The sequence below is a fragment of the Entelurus aequoreus genome, linkage group LG03 (assembly GCF_033978785.1).
Source record: "Entelurus aequoreus isolate RoL-2023_Sb linkage group LG03, RoL_Eaeq_v1.1, whole genome shotgun sequence".
In the NCBI taxonomy this organism is placed as follows: Eukaryota; Metazoa; Chordata; class Actinopteri; order Syngnathiformes; family Syngnathidae; genus Entelurus; species Entelurus aequoreus.
In genome coordinates, this window is record NC_084733.1 from 41507152 (window position 1) to 41527292 (window position 20141).

General features: G+C 38.7%; 1 protein-coding gene across 1 annotated transcript in view; it reads left to right on the forward strand.

The window, feature by feature from the left end:
• lck (LCK proto-oncogene, Src family tyrosine kinase) overlaps nucleotides 1-20141 on the forward strand; it is a 50428-nt gene that overhangs the window by 16374 nt on the left and 13913 nt on the right. Inside the window, exons 7-9 of the mRNA XM_062041823.1 lie at nucleotides 1739-1888; nucleotides 1967-2119; nucleotides 10951-11130. Coding sequence (XP_061897807.1) covers nucleotides 1739-1888; nucleotides 1967-2119; nucleotides 10951-11130 — 483 coding nt within the window. The remainder of the gene's footprint in view (nucleotides 1-1738; nucleotides 1889-1966; nucleotides 2120-10950; nucleotides 11131-20141) is intronic.

Below are 20141 nucleotides of genomic sequence, written 5' to 3' on the forward strand. Positions count from 1 at the left end.
CATATTCTTTACTTCTTGCTAGTGTTACCATATCTGAGTTATTGTGTAGAAATATGGGTAAATAACTACAAAAGTACACTTCATTCATTAATCGTGTTACAAAAAAGATCAGTTAGAATAATACATAATGTAGGATATAGAGAACATTCAAACCCTTTATTTATTGAATAAAAAATATTGACATTCCACGATATAGTGAATTTGCTAACTGATAAAATGATACACAAAACAAACTATAATCTACTACCCAACAACACACAACAATTCTTCTCAACAAAAGAGGAGAAATATAATCTCAGAGAAAAATTTAACTTAAAGCATGTGTATGCACGTACAACACTTAAAACCTTTAGCATATCAGTATGTGGAATTACATTATAGAATGGATTAAGCAAATAACTCAAACAAAGTACTAATATGATTCAGTTTAAGAAATTGTTCAAACTCAAAGTGTTTGCAAAATACAAAGAAGAAGAATCATGATAAACATTTTGAATGTATGGATAATATTATTCATCTCACAATATTATATACTTACTTCAGTATTTATTATCTATTTATTGTTATTGTATTCTTATTTTATTTTATTATTTAAGCAATGTATTGTGAACAAATTGAGAACAGGAAGTGAACAATAGTGTTAACAAATGCTATGTAATGGAAAAGGGATAGGATTAAATAAACTCGGCTTCTTCCTCCTCCTTTCGAACATGTTGAAAAGACAAACTGGAAATTGTGATGTATCATGTTGTAATTGTATGCATGTTTGAAATAAACTCAAACTATAAACCATAAACTATAAAAAGAAGATTTCAACCAAATTCATGCAATAAACACACCAAGTATCTGTGTGTGTGGGTTGTCGACGTTTAGGGTGGGATCTGTTTTTTCCATTTGTAATTTTTATCTCCAGATTTTTTTTCAAACCTTTTTATTTGTCTCAGATTTTAATTTGTACTGCATACCATTGTTGACTACTGCGATATGTAACTTTACCTGACTGTGGTAAAAATAAATGTTTTCAGTTTGCAGCATCTTGAAAAAATTACAGGATAATTGTACTTTCTCTTTAGGTCCTTACGTATAGGCCCACTTCAAAGTAAGCAATGACGATTGCTATGGATTTGCCAATATATTTTGTCTAGTTACAGTAATCATTCATCACATATGCTAAAAAGGTCGGGCGAAATGCCCCAAACATGTGATTTCTTATAGTAAAATAGGGTTTTTTACAAATGTGTTTTGTATTTATCACTGTTCTGGGTAACTCCAATAGTGTCTTATCATTTGAAGTCTGTGTGAGTGAGATGACAATAAAACTGCATTTTTACAAATGCTTGCTTTATTTTGATGAATGGGCATGTGTTTTGACCGAAGAAAGTGTGTCATTTTGCAAATAATCTAAGAATGAAGAAAATTGAATGTTGTGTTAGGAATAGTGTGTAAATCCTTTTCAAAAAAGACACACAGTTAGTAAAATTGTGTGTAAGCAAATGGAAAAAACTGTAATATTGCTAAAGTGCTATTGTGGTGCATGCAAAATAAAGGACAATGGCGCTGAGTACAGTGCAAATATTCGCTATGGTTGAAGTGAAAAAAATAATCGTGGTGTGTTTGTGTTTGGTTTTCTAACAACATTGTTTTTTTCTCAAAGAAGAAATAACATGTAATGGTGAAAAGCAAAAGCTTGAGATCTCAACCATGCAAACAACACTATACTGCCTCTATTTTGCTTCAGGGTCGTACTCCTTATCAGTCAGAGACTTGGACCAAAGCACTGGTGAAGGAGTGAAGCACTACAGGATCCGCAACTTGGACAATGGTGGTTTCTACATCACCACCAAGATATGTTGTAGTTCCCTGAAGGAGCTCGTCCAGCATCATTCACGTATGTGCAAACAGCAAACATGTATCATTCAAGGTTCTTGTTGTGGTAACTTTGTGTGATTCACTTTCCATCACCCAGTTGATGCCAACGGCTTATGCACCAAGTTGGTGAAGCCATGCCAGTCGAGAATGCCTCAGAAACCATGGTGGCAAGATGAGTGGGAGATCCCTCGAGAGTCCTTGAAATTGGTGAACAAGCTTGGTGCAGGCCAATTTGGAGATGTGTGGATGGGTGAGGGAAACATCAACATTGTGTTCTGTTTACTGGATGTTTTGATGGGTATGTGGAAGAACACATATCATTACACTCCAACTTGTGTTATGTAATATAGTAGCACCTCAACCTAAGACCTTTTTGAAATAAGAGCTGCCGGCTTCAAGTTTCAATGAAAATTTCGAGTTACAGTGCCGCCAGAAAGTATTCACAGCGCTTCACTTCTTCCACATTTTGTTATGTTACAGCCTTATCTCAAAATGGAATAACATATTTTTGCCCTCAAAATTCTACACACAATACCCCATAATGACAATATTTATTTTATTTGTTTTTAGAAAGTTTTGCAAAACTAAGAAATCACATATACATACGTAATTACAACCTTTGCCATGAAGCTCAAAAGAGAGATCAGGTGCATCTTGTTTCAACTGATTATCCTTGAGATGTTCCTGCAGCTTAACTGGAGTCCTTCTGTGATAGATCAAGTGGGTTGGACATGATTTGGAAAGGCACACACTTGTCTATATATAAGGTCCAACACTTGACAGTGCATGGCAAAGCACAAACCAATAATGAAGTCGAAGCAACTGTCTCAAGACCTCCGAGACAGGATTGTCTTGATGCACAAATCCGGGGAAAATATCTGCTGCCTTGAAGGACCAAATGAGCACAGTGGCCTCCATCATCCGTAAATGGAAGACGTATGGAACCACCAAGACTCTTCCTAGAGCTGGTCGGCCATCTAAACTGAGTGATAGGGGTAGAAGGGCCCTAGTTAAGGGGATGACCAAGATTCCGATGGTCACACTATCAGAGCTACAACATTCCTCTATGGAGAGAGGAGATCCTTCCAGAAGGACAACAGTCTCTGCAGCAATCCATTAATCAGGCCTGTATGGTAGAGTGGTCAGACGGAAGCTATTTCTTAGTAAAACGTTTGCCAAACCTGAAAGACTGACCATGAGAAACAAAATTTTCTGGTCTGGTGAGACCAGAAAATTATTATAAACCAGCATTATTTGGAGTGAATGCCAGGCGTCATGTTTGGAGGCAACCAGGCACCGCTCATCACCAGGCCAATACCATCCCTACAGTAAAGCATGATTGTGGTAGCATCATGGTGTGGGGATGTTCTTCAGCGGCAATAACTGGGAGACTAGTCAGGATAAAGGGCAAGATGAATTTAGCAATGTACAGAGACATCATGGATAAAAATCTGGTCCAGAGCACTGTAGAACTCAGACTGGGCCGACGGTTCATCTTTCAGCAGGACAACGTCCCTAAGCACACAGCCATGATATCTAAGTAATGGCTTTAGGACAACTGTGTAAAAGTCCTTGAGTGACCCAGTCAGAGCCCAGACTTGAATCCTATTGAACATCTCTAAATAGATCAGAAAATGGCTGTGCACCTACGCTTCCCTTCCAACCTGATGGAGCTTGAGAAGTGCTGCAAAGAGGAATGGGAGAAACTGTCCAAGGATAGGTGTGCCAGCATGTGGCATCGTATTCAAAAAGACTTGAGGCTGTAATTTCTGCCAAAGGTGCTTTTTTTCATTACGCTTATTGCTTTTTTCCCAATTTTTGCTGGTGTTTTTGTTTTTGTTTTTTGTAATGTGTCTAGGGACAATGACAAATGAGTCAAGAACCACAGATGGCCCCTGTGGTGCACCTTGGGCACCACTGCTGTAGAAGCTAACCGTTTATGGCCGCTATAGTCTTAGTACCGTAGTATATTTGTTCATCATACGGCTACATATGGGGACACGAGTCAATGGTTGTCTTACGTCAGCGGTGGAAGTAGTAAACACAGGTGTTTTCTTGACAGGTTTTTCTTGTGTGATAAAGAGGGGATAAACAGGGAAGTCCTTCTTTAGCTGCCGCCTTGTTTTATCATATGTTACTTTCCTTTCACGTGTCAGTTTTTTTTGTATGCACAATAAATCAACACAAAATCCGAACTTTGGAGCAATGTTCAGGGACTCTGTTATTTGGCTTGTAAGCTTCCCGTCGCAGGTTGAGGGAAGAGTTGTTTGATGTTGGATGCTAGAAAATGCAACGGTCAGCCTTAATGCATTGTTGCTGCTCAATGATTTTAGTGCACGTCGAGTGGAGCAAGTGTAGTGTGTGGCCGTGCTCGGGGGTTGTGGCCGCGTTGTCGAGTGCGGCGGGATGTGAGTGAGGCGAGCGTGCCTGTTCAGGGGTTAAAATGTGTGCCTTGTGGCAAGTCTGTTGACCACTCTCTGGGTGGGGGTGTCACTGATGTCATATTAATACATATTTGTTTTCTAATGGGCGAAGTTGGTAGAGTGGCCGTGCCAGCAATCGGAGGGTTGCTGGTTACTGGGGTTCAATCCCCACCTTCTACCATCCTAGTCACGTCCGTTGTGTCCTTGGGCAGGACACTTCAATCAATCAATCAATGTTTATTTATATAGCCCTAAATCACAAGTGTCTCAAAGGGCTGTACAAGCCACAACGACATCCTCGGTACAGAGCCCACATACGGGCAAGGAAAACTCACCCCAGTGGGACGTCAATGTGAATGACTATGAGAAACCTTGGAGAGGACCGCATATGTGGGTAACCCCCCCACCACCCCTCTAGGGGAGACCGAAAGCAATGGATGTCGAGTGGGTCTGACATAATATTGTGAAAGTCCAACACATCAGCGAAAGTCCAGTCCATAGTGGGCCAGCAGGAACCATCCCGAGCGGAGACGGGTCAGCAGCGTAGAGATGTCCCCATCCGATGCACAGGCTAGCGGTCCACCCCGGGTTGGGAGCAGAGTAGAGAAGAAAAGAAAAGAAACGGCAGATCAACTGGTGTAAAAAGGTAGTCTATTTAAAGGCTAGAGTATACAAATGAGTTTTAAGATGAGACTTAAATGCTTCTACTGAGGAAGCATCGCTAACTTTTACCGGGAGGGCATTCCATAGTATTGGAGCCCGAATAGAAAACGCTCTATAGCCCGCAGACTTATTTTGGGCTCTGGGAATCATTAATAAGCCGGAGTTCTTTGAACGCAGATTTCTTGCCGGGACATATGGTACAATACAATCGGCAAGATAGGCAGGAGCTTGACCGTGTAGTATTTTATACGTAAGTAGTAAAACCTTAAAGTCGCATCTTAGGTGCACAGGAAGCCAGTGCAAGTGAGCCAGTATAGGCGTAATATGATCAAACTTTCTTGTTTTTGTCAAAAGTCTAGCAGCCGCATTTTGTACCAACTGTAATCTTTTAATGCTAGACATAGGGAGGCCCGAAAATAAAACATTACAGTAATCGAGACGAGATGTAACGAACGCATGGATAATGATCTCAGCATCGCTTGTGGACAAAATGGAACGAATTTTAGCGATATTACGGAGATGAAAGAAGGCCGTTTTAGTAACACTCTTAATGTGTGACTCAAACGAGAGAGTTGGGTCGAAGATAATACCCAGATTCTTTACCGAGTCGCCTTGTTTAATTGTTTGGTTGTCAAATGTTAAGGTGGTATTATTAAATAGATGTCGGTGTCTAGCAGGACCGATAATCAGCATTTCCGTTTTCTTAGCGTTGAGTTGCAAAAAGTTAGCGGACATCCATTGTTTAATTTCATTAAGACACGCCTCCAGCTGACTACAATCCGGCGTGTTGGTCAGCTTTAGGGGCATGTAGAGTTGAGTGTCATCAGCATAACAGTGAAAGCTAACACCGTATTTGCGTATGATGTCACCTAGCGGCAGCATGTAAATACTAAAGAGTGCAGGGCCAAGAACCGAACCCTGGGGAACTCAGCACGTTACCTTAACATAGTCCGAAGTCACATTGTTATGGGAGACACACTGCATCCTGTCAGTAAGATAAGAGTTAAACCAAGACAAGGCTAAGTCTGACATCCCAATACGCGTTTTGATACACTCTAATAAAATATTATGATCAACAGTATCGAAAGCGGCGCTAAGATCAAGAAGCAGCAACATAGATGACGCATCAGAATCCATCGTTAGCAATAGATCATTAGTCATTTTTGCGAGGGCTGTCTCCGTAGAGTGATTTGCCCTGAAACCGGATTGAAAAGGTTCACAGAGATTGTTAGACGCTAAGTGTTCATTTAGCTGCTGTGCGAGAATTTTTTCGAGGATTTTCGAGATAAACGGAAGGTGGGACACCGGCCGGTAGTTTACCAAGAGATCAGGATCGAGGTTAGGTCTTTTGAGTAGAGGATGAATAACCGCTTTTTTGAATGCTAGGGGAACAGTGCCAGAGGAAAGTGATACGTTTATAATATTTAACACTGATGGACCTATTAATACAAAAAGCTCCTTGATAAGTTTCCCAGGAATTGGGTCAAGTAAACATGTTGTTTGTTTTGTCCCTTTTACACATTTTAACAATTCCTCCAATGTTATTTCATCAAAGAGAGAGAAACTATTTTGGAGGGCAGTGTCCGTCGTATATACAGTCATATCTGTGTTAATAGAACCCAGTTGTAGCTGAGATGCATTGTCTTTAATCTCTTTTCTAATGACTTCAATTTTCTTATTAAAGAAATGCATAAAGTCATCTGCTGAGTGGGTGGAGCTACTGGGAGGAGTCCCTTGTTGGGTTAGCGATGCTACTGTACTAAACAAAAATTTAGGATCATTTTTGTTGAGGTGGATGAGATTTGAGTAATATTTAGCTTTAGCTGAGGTAAGCATGCGTTTATAAGTTATTAAACTATCACTCCATGCTTGATGGAAAACCTCAAGTTTAGTCGCACGCCATTTGCGTTCCAGCTTTCTACATGATAATTTCTGGGCTTTAGTTTCTTCTGTAAACAATGGGGTACGCCTTTTAGGGGCCCTTTTTAGCTTTAGTGCTACACTATCAATGGTGTCGCGCAGGGCGTCGTTAAAGTTGTTAGTGAGGTTATCAATAGAGCCCACATAATTTGGGAATGGTGCCATTACCGAAGGCAGTAGGTCATTAAGAGTCGTCGTTGTGGCAGCATTAATGTTGCGGCTGCTATAGTAGTTATTATTATTATTATTAGTTTGTTGACAATGAGTCAGAACTTCGAATTTTATAAGGTAATGATCGGACATTACTTTAGTGTACGGGAGTATCGTAACTTTAGAGGTGGTGACACCCCTGACAAGCACTAGATCTATCGTATTACCGTTGCGATGTGTGGGTTCATTTATTATTTGTGTAAGACCACAACTATCAATTATAGTCTCGAGCGCCACGCATGGAGGGTCCAATGGGGTATTCATATGGATATTAAAGTCCCCCATTATGATTATATTGTCGGCGTGCGTCACTAGATCAGCAACAAACTCTGAGAATTCACTGATGAAGTCCGAATAGGGCCCAGGGGGCGGTAGATAACAGCCAGGTGGAGAGGTAGCGGTGTGACAAACCTCATAGTGAGCACCTCAACCGAGTTATATTTATTATTTAGGTTAGGTGTAAAATTATAGTTTTCATTGTATATTAGTGCGACACCCCCTCCCCTTTTAAGAGGACGGGCAACATGTGCATTCGTATAGTTAGGAGGAGATGCCTCATTTAGCGCAAAAAAATCGTCTGGTTTGAGCCAGGTCTCGGCGAGACCAACGACATCAAGTTTGTTGTCTCTAATGACCTCATTAACTAATAATGTTTTGGAAGATAATGATCTTATGTTTAAAAAGCCCATATTATAGGTAGTGGGCTGTTTTGAGGATTGTTTGTTGAAATTATCCGAGGTAACAATATTAATAATGTTGCGTTTATTATGCGTAGTGCACTTTAAATAGTTTCGACCATATCTAGGAATTGATACGACAGGAATTTTCAGATTGTTTGCTTGATGCTGCGATAAACTGAACGCATCATAGTTAGCCACCTCAGTACAATGTGCCTCTGACACAGTCACAAAAGAAAAAACATTATGTGAGTTGTGTTTTATTCTAAGAGAATTGCTATGTGTGCAGGTTAAATTACTTCTTACCCGGACACTCCACGCTTCTTTGATGATTCACCTTTGTTGTTAGCCCCGCTCGGCATCCCCGCTTCTGCTTCCGCTCACACCGCTTACGTCTCCTCCATTGACGGTCTCCGCTAGTACTTGACTCCGCTGCTACAAAGGCCGCTCGATGTAGCCCGCGAAGTATTCCCATGCTAGCGAGGAGGTCCACCGTACATGCATCTTTCAGTCTATAACGACCCGATCTATTCACATCCAAAATTGTCTGTCGGTCGTATGTGATCACAGAGTGTTCACGCTTTGAGCCAGCCATGAAATTGACAGAAATGACGGGTGTTTTTTGCCAAATCGCTCTACACTCCCAAGAGCATCTTCAAGCTGCTGCATTTCAATGCGCCGCCATGTTTTCAATTTCACTTCACCCTTGCTCCTGATGGCTGCTGGTTAGGGCCATGCATGGCAGCTCCCGCCATCCGTGTGTGAATGTGTGTGTGAATGGGTGAATGGGGAAATACTGTCAAAGCGCTTTGAGTACCTTGAAGGTAGAAAAGCGCTATACAAGTATAACCCATTTATCATTTATTATAATAAATATTTCTGCGATGAGGTGGCGACTTGTCCAGGGTGTACCCTGCCTTCCGCCCGATTGTAGCTGAGATAGGCTCCAGCGACCCCGAAGGAAATAAGTGGTAGAAAATGGATGGATGGATGGATGGATGGATGGATGGATGTTTTCTGACATTTTCGTGATCGACCATTAGGGTCCCAAAGATCAACTGGTCAATCGCAATCGACGGGTTGGCAACCTCTGTTTTATTGTATTGTTTTCATACAATATTTTTGTGATCTGAAAGTTAATTCATATTTTTAAAAGGCATGTTACGTGTTAAAATTATGATGTTTTGGGGGGAGGGCAAACACCATCAATTAATTTCAATGGGAGACAGTCATTTGAGATAAAAGTGTTTTGGGTTAAGAGTTCCGTCACAGTAGACACATACAGTAACAATTCACATTCACGTTCATACCTATGGACAAGTTAGAGTTTCTAATCAGCCTAGTATGCATGCTTTTTGACCTGTATGAGGTAACAAACAGAACTGCAAACTCCAGTTGAGCAGATTGGCATATTTCCTTGGGATGTTTTGCCCGCAGTCCCTTCCGGGTCTGAGCTACTGGCGCCCTATGGTCAGTGTTATTGCCCAATACAGTTTTAACTGTGGGCTACTTTGAGCTGTTTGACCCAAAGGATTATGCAAGGAATGTACCTTGTCATGCAGCATAACTCAAACTACATAAATCTACCTTTCCATGGCACTTCTGCATTGGGGGAATTCTCAGTTAACAATAGACGCATGACTGTCCATTGTTCGAGTTCACCCAGAGGTTAAACAGTTGTTTACCTGGGTATCGGTTATGTAATCTGTCTCACGACCCCTGTATCAATTATTGGGAGTAGTTCCTCTCTTATTAAAATCCCCTACTACCAGTTGTGATGAACTTTTGCCACTGTGTGTGTGGGAAAACATGACCAACGCTTGAACTTGTCCACATTTCTTAGGCATTTGTTCCTACAGTCTGGTTTCCAAGATTCAACATAACTCAATCTAAGACGCCTTTCAGCATCTAATGTCAAAAGAGATAGAAATAATCTTCTGTTCCAGTATCAAAATGTTTTACAAGTGAGTGAATATGTCAAACACCAAAATAAATACATAAAAGTCTTATTTTGAGTGATAAGCATAATGTAATTATGAGTTGTGTCGCTTCCAGCATTCTGTCTTCACCAGTGACAAGCAGTTTGTGGTTGGTGAGACACTGACTTGTCTTTCTTAAGCTCTAATCAAATGTTAATGCAGGTTGCTCATGAAGAAGATTTTGTTGACAAATACTTCTTATTCCCTTTTTTATTTGTAAAACTGAAAACCATTTGTGGTCCTAAATTCATGGAACCAGGTTTTTGTGCCTATCCCCACTCTTGAGGCATCACACTAGCTGGCATGCATTACACATGTTTTGAATTAGGTTCTAATTTAACATTATGTCTATTACTCAGGCTGCAACGATTAGTCGACGTAATCAACAACGTTGATTGTAGAAATTAATCGCTAAAGATTTGTTGTTGTCGACAAGTCGCTTAAAATGTTAATTTATAGGAATGTTCATGTTTCCACGATTATTCCTTTACGTAGATAATTTATGCTAAATAAACCTAAAAGTATTGGATAAAAATAATTTTTTGCACTGAATGCCATGTTTACAGATTATCTTGCAATTACATACAGTATTTTTTATTCTATATTTAATCTACAGTCTGATTTATTTTTACAGCTGGTATACAAAGTGGCATTTCTATAGTAATGTACTTTAAGATTATGTGTAATGTTTACTCGTCTTCAGCATAAATTATTTGTAACAGTTGTGTGTGTTTTTTCTCATGTGAAGGTTGAGATATAATTTTTCGCATTTTCCTTGCAGTAATACACATGTACTTTGTTGTGATGAATAACGCTTATTTTGCACATTTTTGAATTCCTATGTTGGTCAGATACTTTTCTCAGTCTTTTTGTTTACAATGTTTCATTAATTTTCTTCAGCAAATTTCACTATTATAACTACAGAGGGAAAACCACAACAATTTAGTCGTTAATGTCTTTTGTTTTAATGTTAGCATTTAAGCTAGCGAGCTAGCACCAGTCAGTCTGTGAGTTCATTAAAGTGCAGTTATCAATTCCGTTTTTGATCATTTTACTGTAATTTAAAACGGCAATACCAACCGTTGGGAGTTTTACCACAGTTACCATTACCACTGTTTATCGTTACATGCCTACCACAGTCATACAGTATAATAAATATGCAAAAATCTTCCTGTCGTTTCTCCAGTTTCAAAAAGTATCTCTTTTCAGGTCTCTACAATAATGACAGGAAGGTTGCCGTTAAAGTTCTAAAGATCGGCTCGATGTCAGCAGAAGCTTTTCTGGAAGAAGCCAACATGATGAAGAACCTACTACATCCTCGCCTTGTGCGGCTCTTTGCCGTGGTGAGCCAGGAGCCCATTTATATTGTCACGGAGTACATGGAAAATGGTACGTATGAGAATTTACTCACGCTTGCATGGGAATTCCAATAATGTCACTAAGAAAGAAAATGAATCAGAATTTAGCCCCATGGGTATTTCCAGAAAATGACTTGCAAAATCTAAAAGATAAAAGAAAAAAGTGGAGCAAACATAAAGAAAGTGTTGTGTCATCAAGTTCAGGATCAAACATGTCAATTTGCATTTCAGTCACTAACTTCAAAGACACATGTTTGAACAACACCTGGGCTGCCCTTGGTGTTTTACCTAGTTAAAGAGTCATTGTGCTGCACTTTTCATGTATTCTCTACTCCAGTGACTTCTAAAGACCTTTTCAACAGCAAACCACAGCAGCCCACCTTTTTTACAGTATGTAGCCCATGGTGACATTTGTTTCCAGAAGCACAATCAGCCATATGAACCAAACGAAAAACAAAAAAAACCTTCTTTTTTTTACATCAAATTACGCTGACAATACAAATGTGTGACCAAAACGCATGTGTCTAAAATTTCAGTTCATAAAAATTCAGTGCAAAAAAAATTAAGTGAAGAAATATTTATTGCTTCAAAACTCACTTCCGGTAAATTAAGACTGAATTATTGATCAAGTATCAGGACCAGCCAATGAGGTGTCAAGTTTGCAGTCACGTGACACTGTTCTTATTAAAAAATAAAGAATCAAAAACATGACAAAGCAGCTCTCTAACTTAGTTATAGTTTGTTAGATTCTGTTTATTGCGAACATACAATTACAATGTAATGCATCACATATTTCCAGTTGTTTCATTACAGTCTTTGAAAAAAGGAGTAGGAAAAAGCAGAGCTTATTTAATCCTACCCCTTTTCATACCGTAGCAGTTTTATCCCATTTCTTTGTTCTCTGTTTGTAACAGAACAGATCAGTTAATAAATAAATGAATACATGAATTATTATACAATAAGTAAACAAATATCAAATACATAAATAAATATTCGACATACAAACATAAACACATTGATTACATTTAACATAAATACATAGTTAAGTAATTTATGGTTCTCCTAGAAGATGAATGTGATTACCTTTTTTTTCCCTAAAGGTTTGTGATGTTTATCATAATTCTTCTTCTTTGTACTTTGTGAACACTTGTAGTTTGAACAGTGTGTTCAACTGAATCATATTTGTGCTTTGTTTGATTTCCTTGCTTAATCTATTTCACACGTGGATATGCTGAAGGTCTTAAGTGTTGTACGTGCATATTAAATTCGATTTTATATTTCTTCTCTTTTGTTGAGAAAAATTGTTGAACGTTCTTGGGTAGCAAGTTATTGTTAGCTTTGTACATCATTTTAGCTGCTTGCAAATGCACCAAGTTGTTGAATTTCAGAATATTCGATTCAGTAAATTAAGACTTTGAATGTTCTCTATATCCAACATTATGTATTATTCTAATTGATCTTTTTTTGTAACACCGTTAGTGAATGAAGCGCACATTTGTAGTTGTTTCCCCATATTTCAACTCAATAACTCAGATATGGTAACACTAGCGAGCAGTAGAGAATATGGAGTGATTTTTGTCGAGAACATATTTTGCTTTAATTATCATTGACTTGTTTCTTGCTACTTTATGTTGTATATTTTTTACATGAGGTTTCCTGTCCCTTTCAATATCTACTCTGTCTAGTTGTATTTGTTGTATTTTAATTTTACTTGGCAAAACAATTTAAAAATATCCCTGCTAGTCTTCACCTATTGAAGCAAGCCAAAAATGTTAAAGAATATGTAAACGGCGGAAATTTATCCATGAAAATATAGAAAAGCTGCTGATGGTGGGTTTGATGGGAAAATAGCTGAAAGATATACCGTAATCCACTCTCCGAGGTAAAAACATTATTATTACATTACTTCATATAACTTCTGTAGTTGTTAGTACTCGTACATTCTATTATATAGTTTTTAGACAATATTTATTATTAAAAATTTTGTTTTGCTTTTTAAAAGGCATGAGACATGTAAAAATGGTGCTTTTTGGAGGTGAGGGGGAGGGGGAGTGGCAAGCACCGATAATATTTATTTCAATTTCAATAGGAGATTTTGATTTGAGGTACAAGTGTTTCGAGTTAAGAGCTCGGTCACAGAGTCAATTGAGCTGGTAAGTTTAGGTACAACTGTATTTTAACAAACTGCATTTTTAAACACACACCTTTTTCTCAAAAATCTTTATTCAATGAAATTGTCAACTTGATTTGATTGAAAATTTAGTACAGAAAATTAAAAAAACAAAAAAGGTAGTTAGATAAATCCAGTGTCATAAAAAGCTTTGGTAATGAAGACACAAATGAACCTCCGAACCGCAACTTTATTTGGATCATCACCACAATGTCTTTCTGACTTTGCATGCTTTTGCAGATATTGTAACATTTCTGGTGTTTACTCATCAAAAGGAAGTCTCCTCAAAGCCTGACTAAGTGGGGATGAAGGGGCTTAAGGTTACATATGGAGAAGGTGATTCAGCAAGTTATTGTTCCCTGAAAAGTGATGATTATGATGATGATGATCGGCTCGTCTCCAGAGCGCTCACATGCATCCGCAGGGACAAACATGCATGTAAGAGCACCTGTACTTCAAGTGGAACAGCCTAGTTGCAAGAGTTAAAAAAAACTTTTACAACAATGGCAGTTTGTAGCGGATCTTGCCACTAAATCTTACTTTCCCTTTCTCTCTAACAATAACAACACAATGGTGATATGAAGTGTGAGTAAACCCATCCATCCATTTTCTACCGCTTGTCCCTTTCGGGGTCGCGGGGGGTGCTGGAGCCTATCTCAGCTGCAGGCGGGGTACACCCTGGACAAGTCGCCACCTCATCACAGTGCCAACCCAGATAGACAGACAACATTCACACTCACATTCACCCACTAGGGCAAATTTACAGTCGTGGTCAAAAGTTTACATACACTTGTGAAGGACATAATGTCATGGCTCCACACCTACCGTCAATCATGGTGGTGGTAGTATTATGCTCTGGGCCTGTTTTGCTGCCAATGGAACTGGTGCTTTACAGAGAGTAAATGGGACAATGAAAAAGGAGGATTACCTGCAAATTCTTCAGGACAACCTAAAATTAACAGCCCGGAGGATGGGTCTTAGGCGCAGTTGGGTGTTCCAACAGGACAATGACACCAAACACACGTCAAAAGTGGTAAAGGAATGGCTAAATCAGACAAAGGTTTTAGAATGGCCTTCCCAAAGTCCTGACTTAAAAGTGTGGATAATGCTGAAGAAACAAGTCCATGTCAGAAAACCAACAAATGTAGTTGAACTGCACCAATTTTGTCAACAGGAGTGGTCAAAAATTCAACCAGAAGCTTGCCAGAAGCTTGTGGATGGCTACCAAAAGCCCTTTATTGCAGTGAAACTTGCCAAGGGACATGTAACCAAATATTAACATTGCTGTATGTATACTTTTGACCCAGCAGATTTGGTCACATTTTCAGTAGACCCATAATAAATTCATAAAAGAACCAAACTTCATGAATGTTTGTTGTGACCAAAAAGTATGTGCTCCAATCACTCTATCACAATAAAATAAGAGTTGTAGAAATTATTGGAAACTAAAGACAGCCATGACATTATGTTCTTTACAAGTGTATGTAAACTTTTGACCACGACTGTAGTGTTGCCAATTCACCTATCCCCAGGTGCATATCTTTGGTGGTGGGAAGAAGCCAGAGTACCCAGAGGGGACCCACGCAGTCACAGAGAGAACATGCAAACTCCACACAGAAAGACCCCGAGCTCGGGGATCAAAATCAGGACCTTCTTATTGTGAGGCACACACACGAACCCCTGTTTCACCGTGCTCCTCACTATAAGTAAACAAACAAGCAAAAAAAGAAAAAAAAACAACCTGCAAACAAAATTGCATTAAATGCACCTTTGACACGTTTGTTCATCTATTAAGGTTTATTATTACTTGTCATAATTTATGGTTTGAGTTTATTTCGAACATACATACAATCACAACAGGATACATCACAATTTCCAGTTTCTCTTTTCAACATGAAAAGGAGTAAGAAGAAGCAGAGCTCATTTTTATCCTACCCCTTTTCCATTACATAGTAATTGCTAAAACTTTTGTTCACTCCCTGTTCTCAATTTGTTCACAATATACTCCATACATAATGAAATAAATACAAAATAAAAATATATAAATAGTAATTTGTGAAGTAAGTTGTATTTCAGGTGTATTTGAGGTGAATGTGATTATCAAAAAGTTTAAAATGTTTATCATGGTTCTTCTTGGTATACTTTGTAAACACTTTGAGTTTGAACCGTGTCTTAAACTGGATCATGTTAGTACACTGTTTGATTTTGTTACTTAATCCATTCCATAATTTAATTCCATATACTGATATCCTAAAGGTTTTAAGTGTTGTACATGCATATAAGTGCTCTAAGTTACATTTTTCTCTGAGGTTATATTTCTCCTCAGTTATTGGTTGTTCATAGTTTGTCATTTCTTGATGCAGCTGAAGTCACCAACAGTCAACAATAATAACATAGAAAACACACCAAGTATTCCCTACAGAATAACGTTTTAACCACATGTCTAAATGTGTTAACTACCTCTCCCCAGGGCCGTTGCTAGGAATTCTGGGCCCCCTGACAGATTACCGGTGTGGGCTCCTCTACCCCATTTATTTTGTTGTTTTTCAGATGTGCAAGTAAAACAAAGAGCACATGGAATCATCATCATTTCATTTCTTTTTATTCCTTTCATGAAAATGCATATATACAAGCCACGTACAGTTGACACATATACATACATTGTTATGAAATAAATATCAAAAACAACAACAAGCTTAATAAAATTGGTTTGTTTGTTAACTGGAAGTCTCATCAGAAAGCCCACGCCAAGCCTTTTTGTTAGCAAATTTGCTAATGAGGACTTTAAAGGCCAATTGTCAATTTAGCCGACTTCTATTTGTAAGTCAAACAAGGTTATTTAGCCTCTCTTGGCTAGTTAGGGATCTGAGATAGTTCTTAACTAGTTTCAGTTTGCTTAAAGGCCTACTGAAATGATTTTTTTTTATTTAAACGGGAATAGCAGATCCATTCTATGTGTCATACTTGATCATTTCGCGATATTGCCATATTTTTGCTGAAAGGATTTAGTAGAGAAAATCGACGATAAAGTTCGCAACTTTTGCTCGCTGATAAAAAAAGCCTTGCCTGTACCGGAAGTAGCGTGACGTCACAGGAGCTAGGATTCCTCACAATTCCCCGTTGTTTACAATGGAGCGAGAGACATTCGGACCGAGAAAGTGATGATTACCCCATTAATTTGAGCGATGATGAAAGATTCGTAGATGAGGAACGTTACAGTGAATGACTTGAGAGGCAGCGATGGACGTATCTTTTTTCGCTCTGACCGTAACTTAGGTACAAGCTGGCTCATTGGATTCCACACTCTCCTTTTTCTATTGTAGATCACAGATTTGTATTTTAAACCACCTCGGATACTATATCCTCTTGAAAATGAGAGTCGAGAACGCGAAATGGACATTCAGTGCCTTTTATCTCCACGACAATACATCGGCGAAATGCTTTAGCTACGAGCTAACGTGATAGCATCTTGCTTTAACTGCATATAGAAACAAAAGAAATAAACCCCTAAATGGAAGTATATATAGAAAATCAACAATATTATTAAACCGTGGACATGTAAATACACGGTTAATGCTTTCCAGGCTGGCGAAGGTTAACAATACTGTGCTAACGACGCCATTGAAGCTAACTTAGCAACCGGACTGCACAGAGCTATGCTAAAAACATTAGCTCTCCACCTACGCCAGCCAGCCCTCATTTGCTCATCAACACCCGTGCTCACCTGCGTTCCAGCGATCGGCAGAAGGACGAAGGACTTCACCCGATGCGTTTGGCGGCCCAGAGACGTAGGAAGTCAAGGTGAAGTCGGCGGCTAGCGCGGCTAACGCGGCTAGCGCGGCTAGCGCTCCAACAAAGTCCTCCTGGTTGTGTTGCTGTAGTCCGCTGCTAATACACTGATCCCACCTACAACTGTCTTCTTTGCAGCCTTCATTGTTCATTAAAAAAATTGCAAAAGATGTCCAGAATACTGTGGAATTATGAAATGAAAACAGAGCTTTTTGTATAGGACTCTACGGGGTACCATAACTTCCGTTACTCGGACTTCGTCACGCGCATACGTCATCATACCGCGATGTTTCAGCCGGATATTTCCCGGGAATTTTAAAATGTCACTTTATAAGTTAACCCGGCCGTATTGGCATGTGTTGCAATGTCAAGATTTCATCATTGATATATAAACTATCAGACTGCGTGGTCGGTAGTAGTGGCTTTCAGTAGGCCTTTAAAGCCCTTTCTCCACCTGCAACAGTTACAGGTAAAGTTATGACATGAAAGTCAGTGTAAAACTGTCCCAGATTCTAAATACTCTTTTTACCTTGTTGTCAGCTATTTCTGGGTTGCTTATGACGTCATCCGTTTTTCTTCTTTGCAGCTTAATTCACTAGATGGTGAAGCAGCTTGAGCGTAGCATTAAAACAAGTGAGAGTGAGTGTAGAGTTTGAGCAGAAAATGCTGTATTGTTGTTCGGTTCTTGGGTGTTCCAGTCATTCATATAGAGATAAGAAGTAGCTTTCATAGAATCCTGAAAGAAGTGGTTCATAAAGGTAAAAAAGTCAGGGGAAAAAACAAGGTGTGTAGAAGGAAATGGCTGTTATAAATATCAGGTTCATCATCTTGTGGAATACAATCAGACCGCTTGTGTCTGCAGCGATCGCTTTATAAAATGTTTGTTTGAACATTTGATTTGTTTGAGAAACTTTCTGTGATGCAATCGAGTTTATTCTCTACTGTATTAGTAGTGTTTATAGCAGAACGAAACGTAAAAAAGGACAATAGATCGCATTAGTTTGTAGTATTTTGTGGTTGCTATGCCTAAATAGAACTACAAAGACCTGGTTGTGAAAATAAACTAATGTCATGTTAAGTCCTAGTCGTAAATATTGTAATTGTTGGTCCAACCCACCATATTTTAATTGTCCATTTTCATAACAGAATCTAAAAGGTTAGTTGTTGTTCAGTAGGAAAGCCAAGTTATTTATTCGACACACAGATTGATTGATTGACCACATTATAGTGTCTTTGGTGATATTTGTTAGCATCAAGAAAATATCCTTATTAGTATTAATGAACTAGATGAATACATCTCTCGTAGGCTCAACAGCATGTACTATATTTTGATATCGCTAGCAAACATTGCTGAACAACAGCTAAATAATGAGACAAACTATGCACTTCACACCATAAAAACAATTGTACTAATTGGACAAATATTTGAAGCAGGAAATCAACTGCAAACAAACTTATCCTTTTTCTCATTAGCGTCACAATCACAGCAGCATGCCACTGGTTATGTCAATCCTTAGCCATGCACGAATAAGTCGTACATTGTCTTTTACTGATTAATTTGAGGACCCTTCTAGATGTAAAGACATAATGTGCCGCCAATCTTTTATTCTCTAAATCTAATTGTGAGTGTCAAATAAAATGAGGTTGTAGCGAGCAGTAACGTCTTGGTGATGATGAATGGTTTAAATGTTTCAAAAATTATTTTTCTCAAGAGTGTATAAATCCACACCATCCCATTTTAAATATATCATCATAAACACTTATACTGTATATTTGCCTCTAAACTTTTCAAAATACGCCCACATTTGTACTGATTCAGAAAAATAAAAAGTAGCCTAATGGGACTCTAGACCATTGCCTGAAACCCAGAAGTGCCTCTAGGTCACATGATTGCAACCCAGCAATTATAGTGTCTTTTTTTTTATATTGCTATGAAAACAAACAACAACAAATCTTTGAACATTTAACTTTTCCATATTCAGGCTATTTAAATGTCCCCCAAATAAAATATTTTACAAGATCACATTGAACACATCATGATAATGCAAGTGACCTTCGTCAGATGCTGATGAGTAATTATGAGCATCTGACAAAGGTAATTAATTGTTAAGTAATTATTAGAACTTGAATGTTTCATAATACAATTCAATGCAGCCGCTGAATGGGTGCATAGTGGAGTCCCGTCCGACAGTGATATGTGTGAAACACACAGACACACAGACACTTTACAATAAACTGGGGACTTTTTTTTTTTTTAAATGAACTGGTGTTTTGTCCAGATTCGATTGTAGCGCGGCCAGATGACCTGTCAAAGGTAATGTTCCACACATTAAATGAACAAGTAGGCTTATTGTTTCAGCCGCCCTTGGTAGTTTCGCACCAAAACGTTTTTGATGCCCCGGGCCCCTGCTCTACTGCTCCTACTCCTGGCCTACATCCCAACTATTTTATAATGTCCGGACTTGTGGTCTTTGCGGGCATCCTAACCCTGCTGGAGTTCGCTTGTGCTCCCTTAATTGCGATGAGGAACAACAATGGTGGTAAAGAACGAACCACGGTGTGGACCAAACCATTTTTAGGAAGGGGCCAATAGGGTTAGTGGAATTATTGAAATTGTGGCTTTGTAAATAAACGTGTGACTGTGTTTTCATTTGAATTAATTCGTATGAATATATATTAGTTCAGTGTATGCATAATCATTTTGTGATAGAGGCTACTGGGGTCTATGTGTGGGCCCTTAGATTTGTCATCACCTGCCCCCCCCCCCCCCCCCCCCCCCCCTATACGACGGCCCTGCCTCTACCACTAGTTTTAGTGACCAAGTACGACATTTGGATTTCAGAAGTGGGTGGTTTGAAGGGATTCGATGTATGTTTTGGAGTATTATGAATAAAAAAGTAATTATTTCATAATTATTATTTTGCATGAAATAACAGAATTAACAGAATAAATAACAACAGAATAAATAAATAATAAATAGGTAAATAACTTTATCAAAATTGATTTATGATTAAGTTTAATATTTAGATTGTTGTTGTCATGGCTGGGTATCAAACCACGTTTGCTGGAATTTAAGACTGACT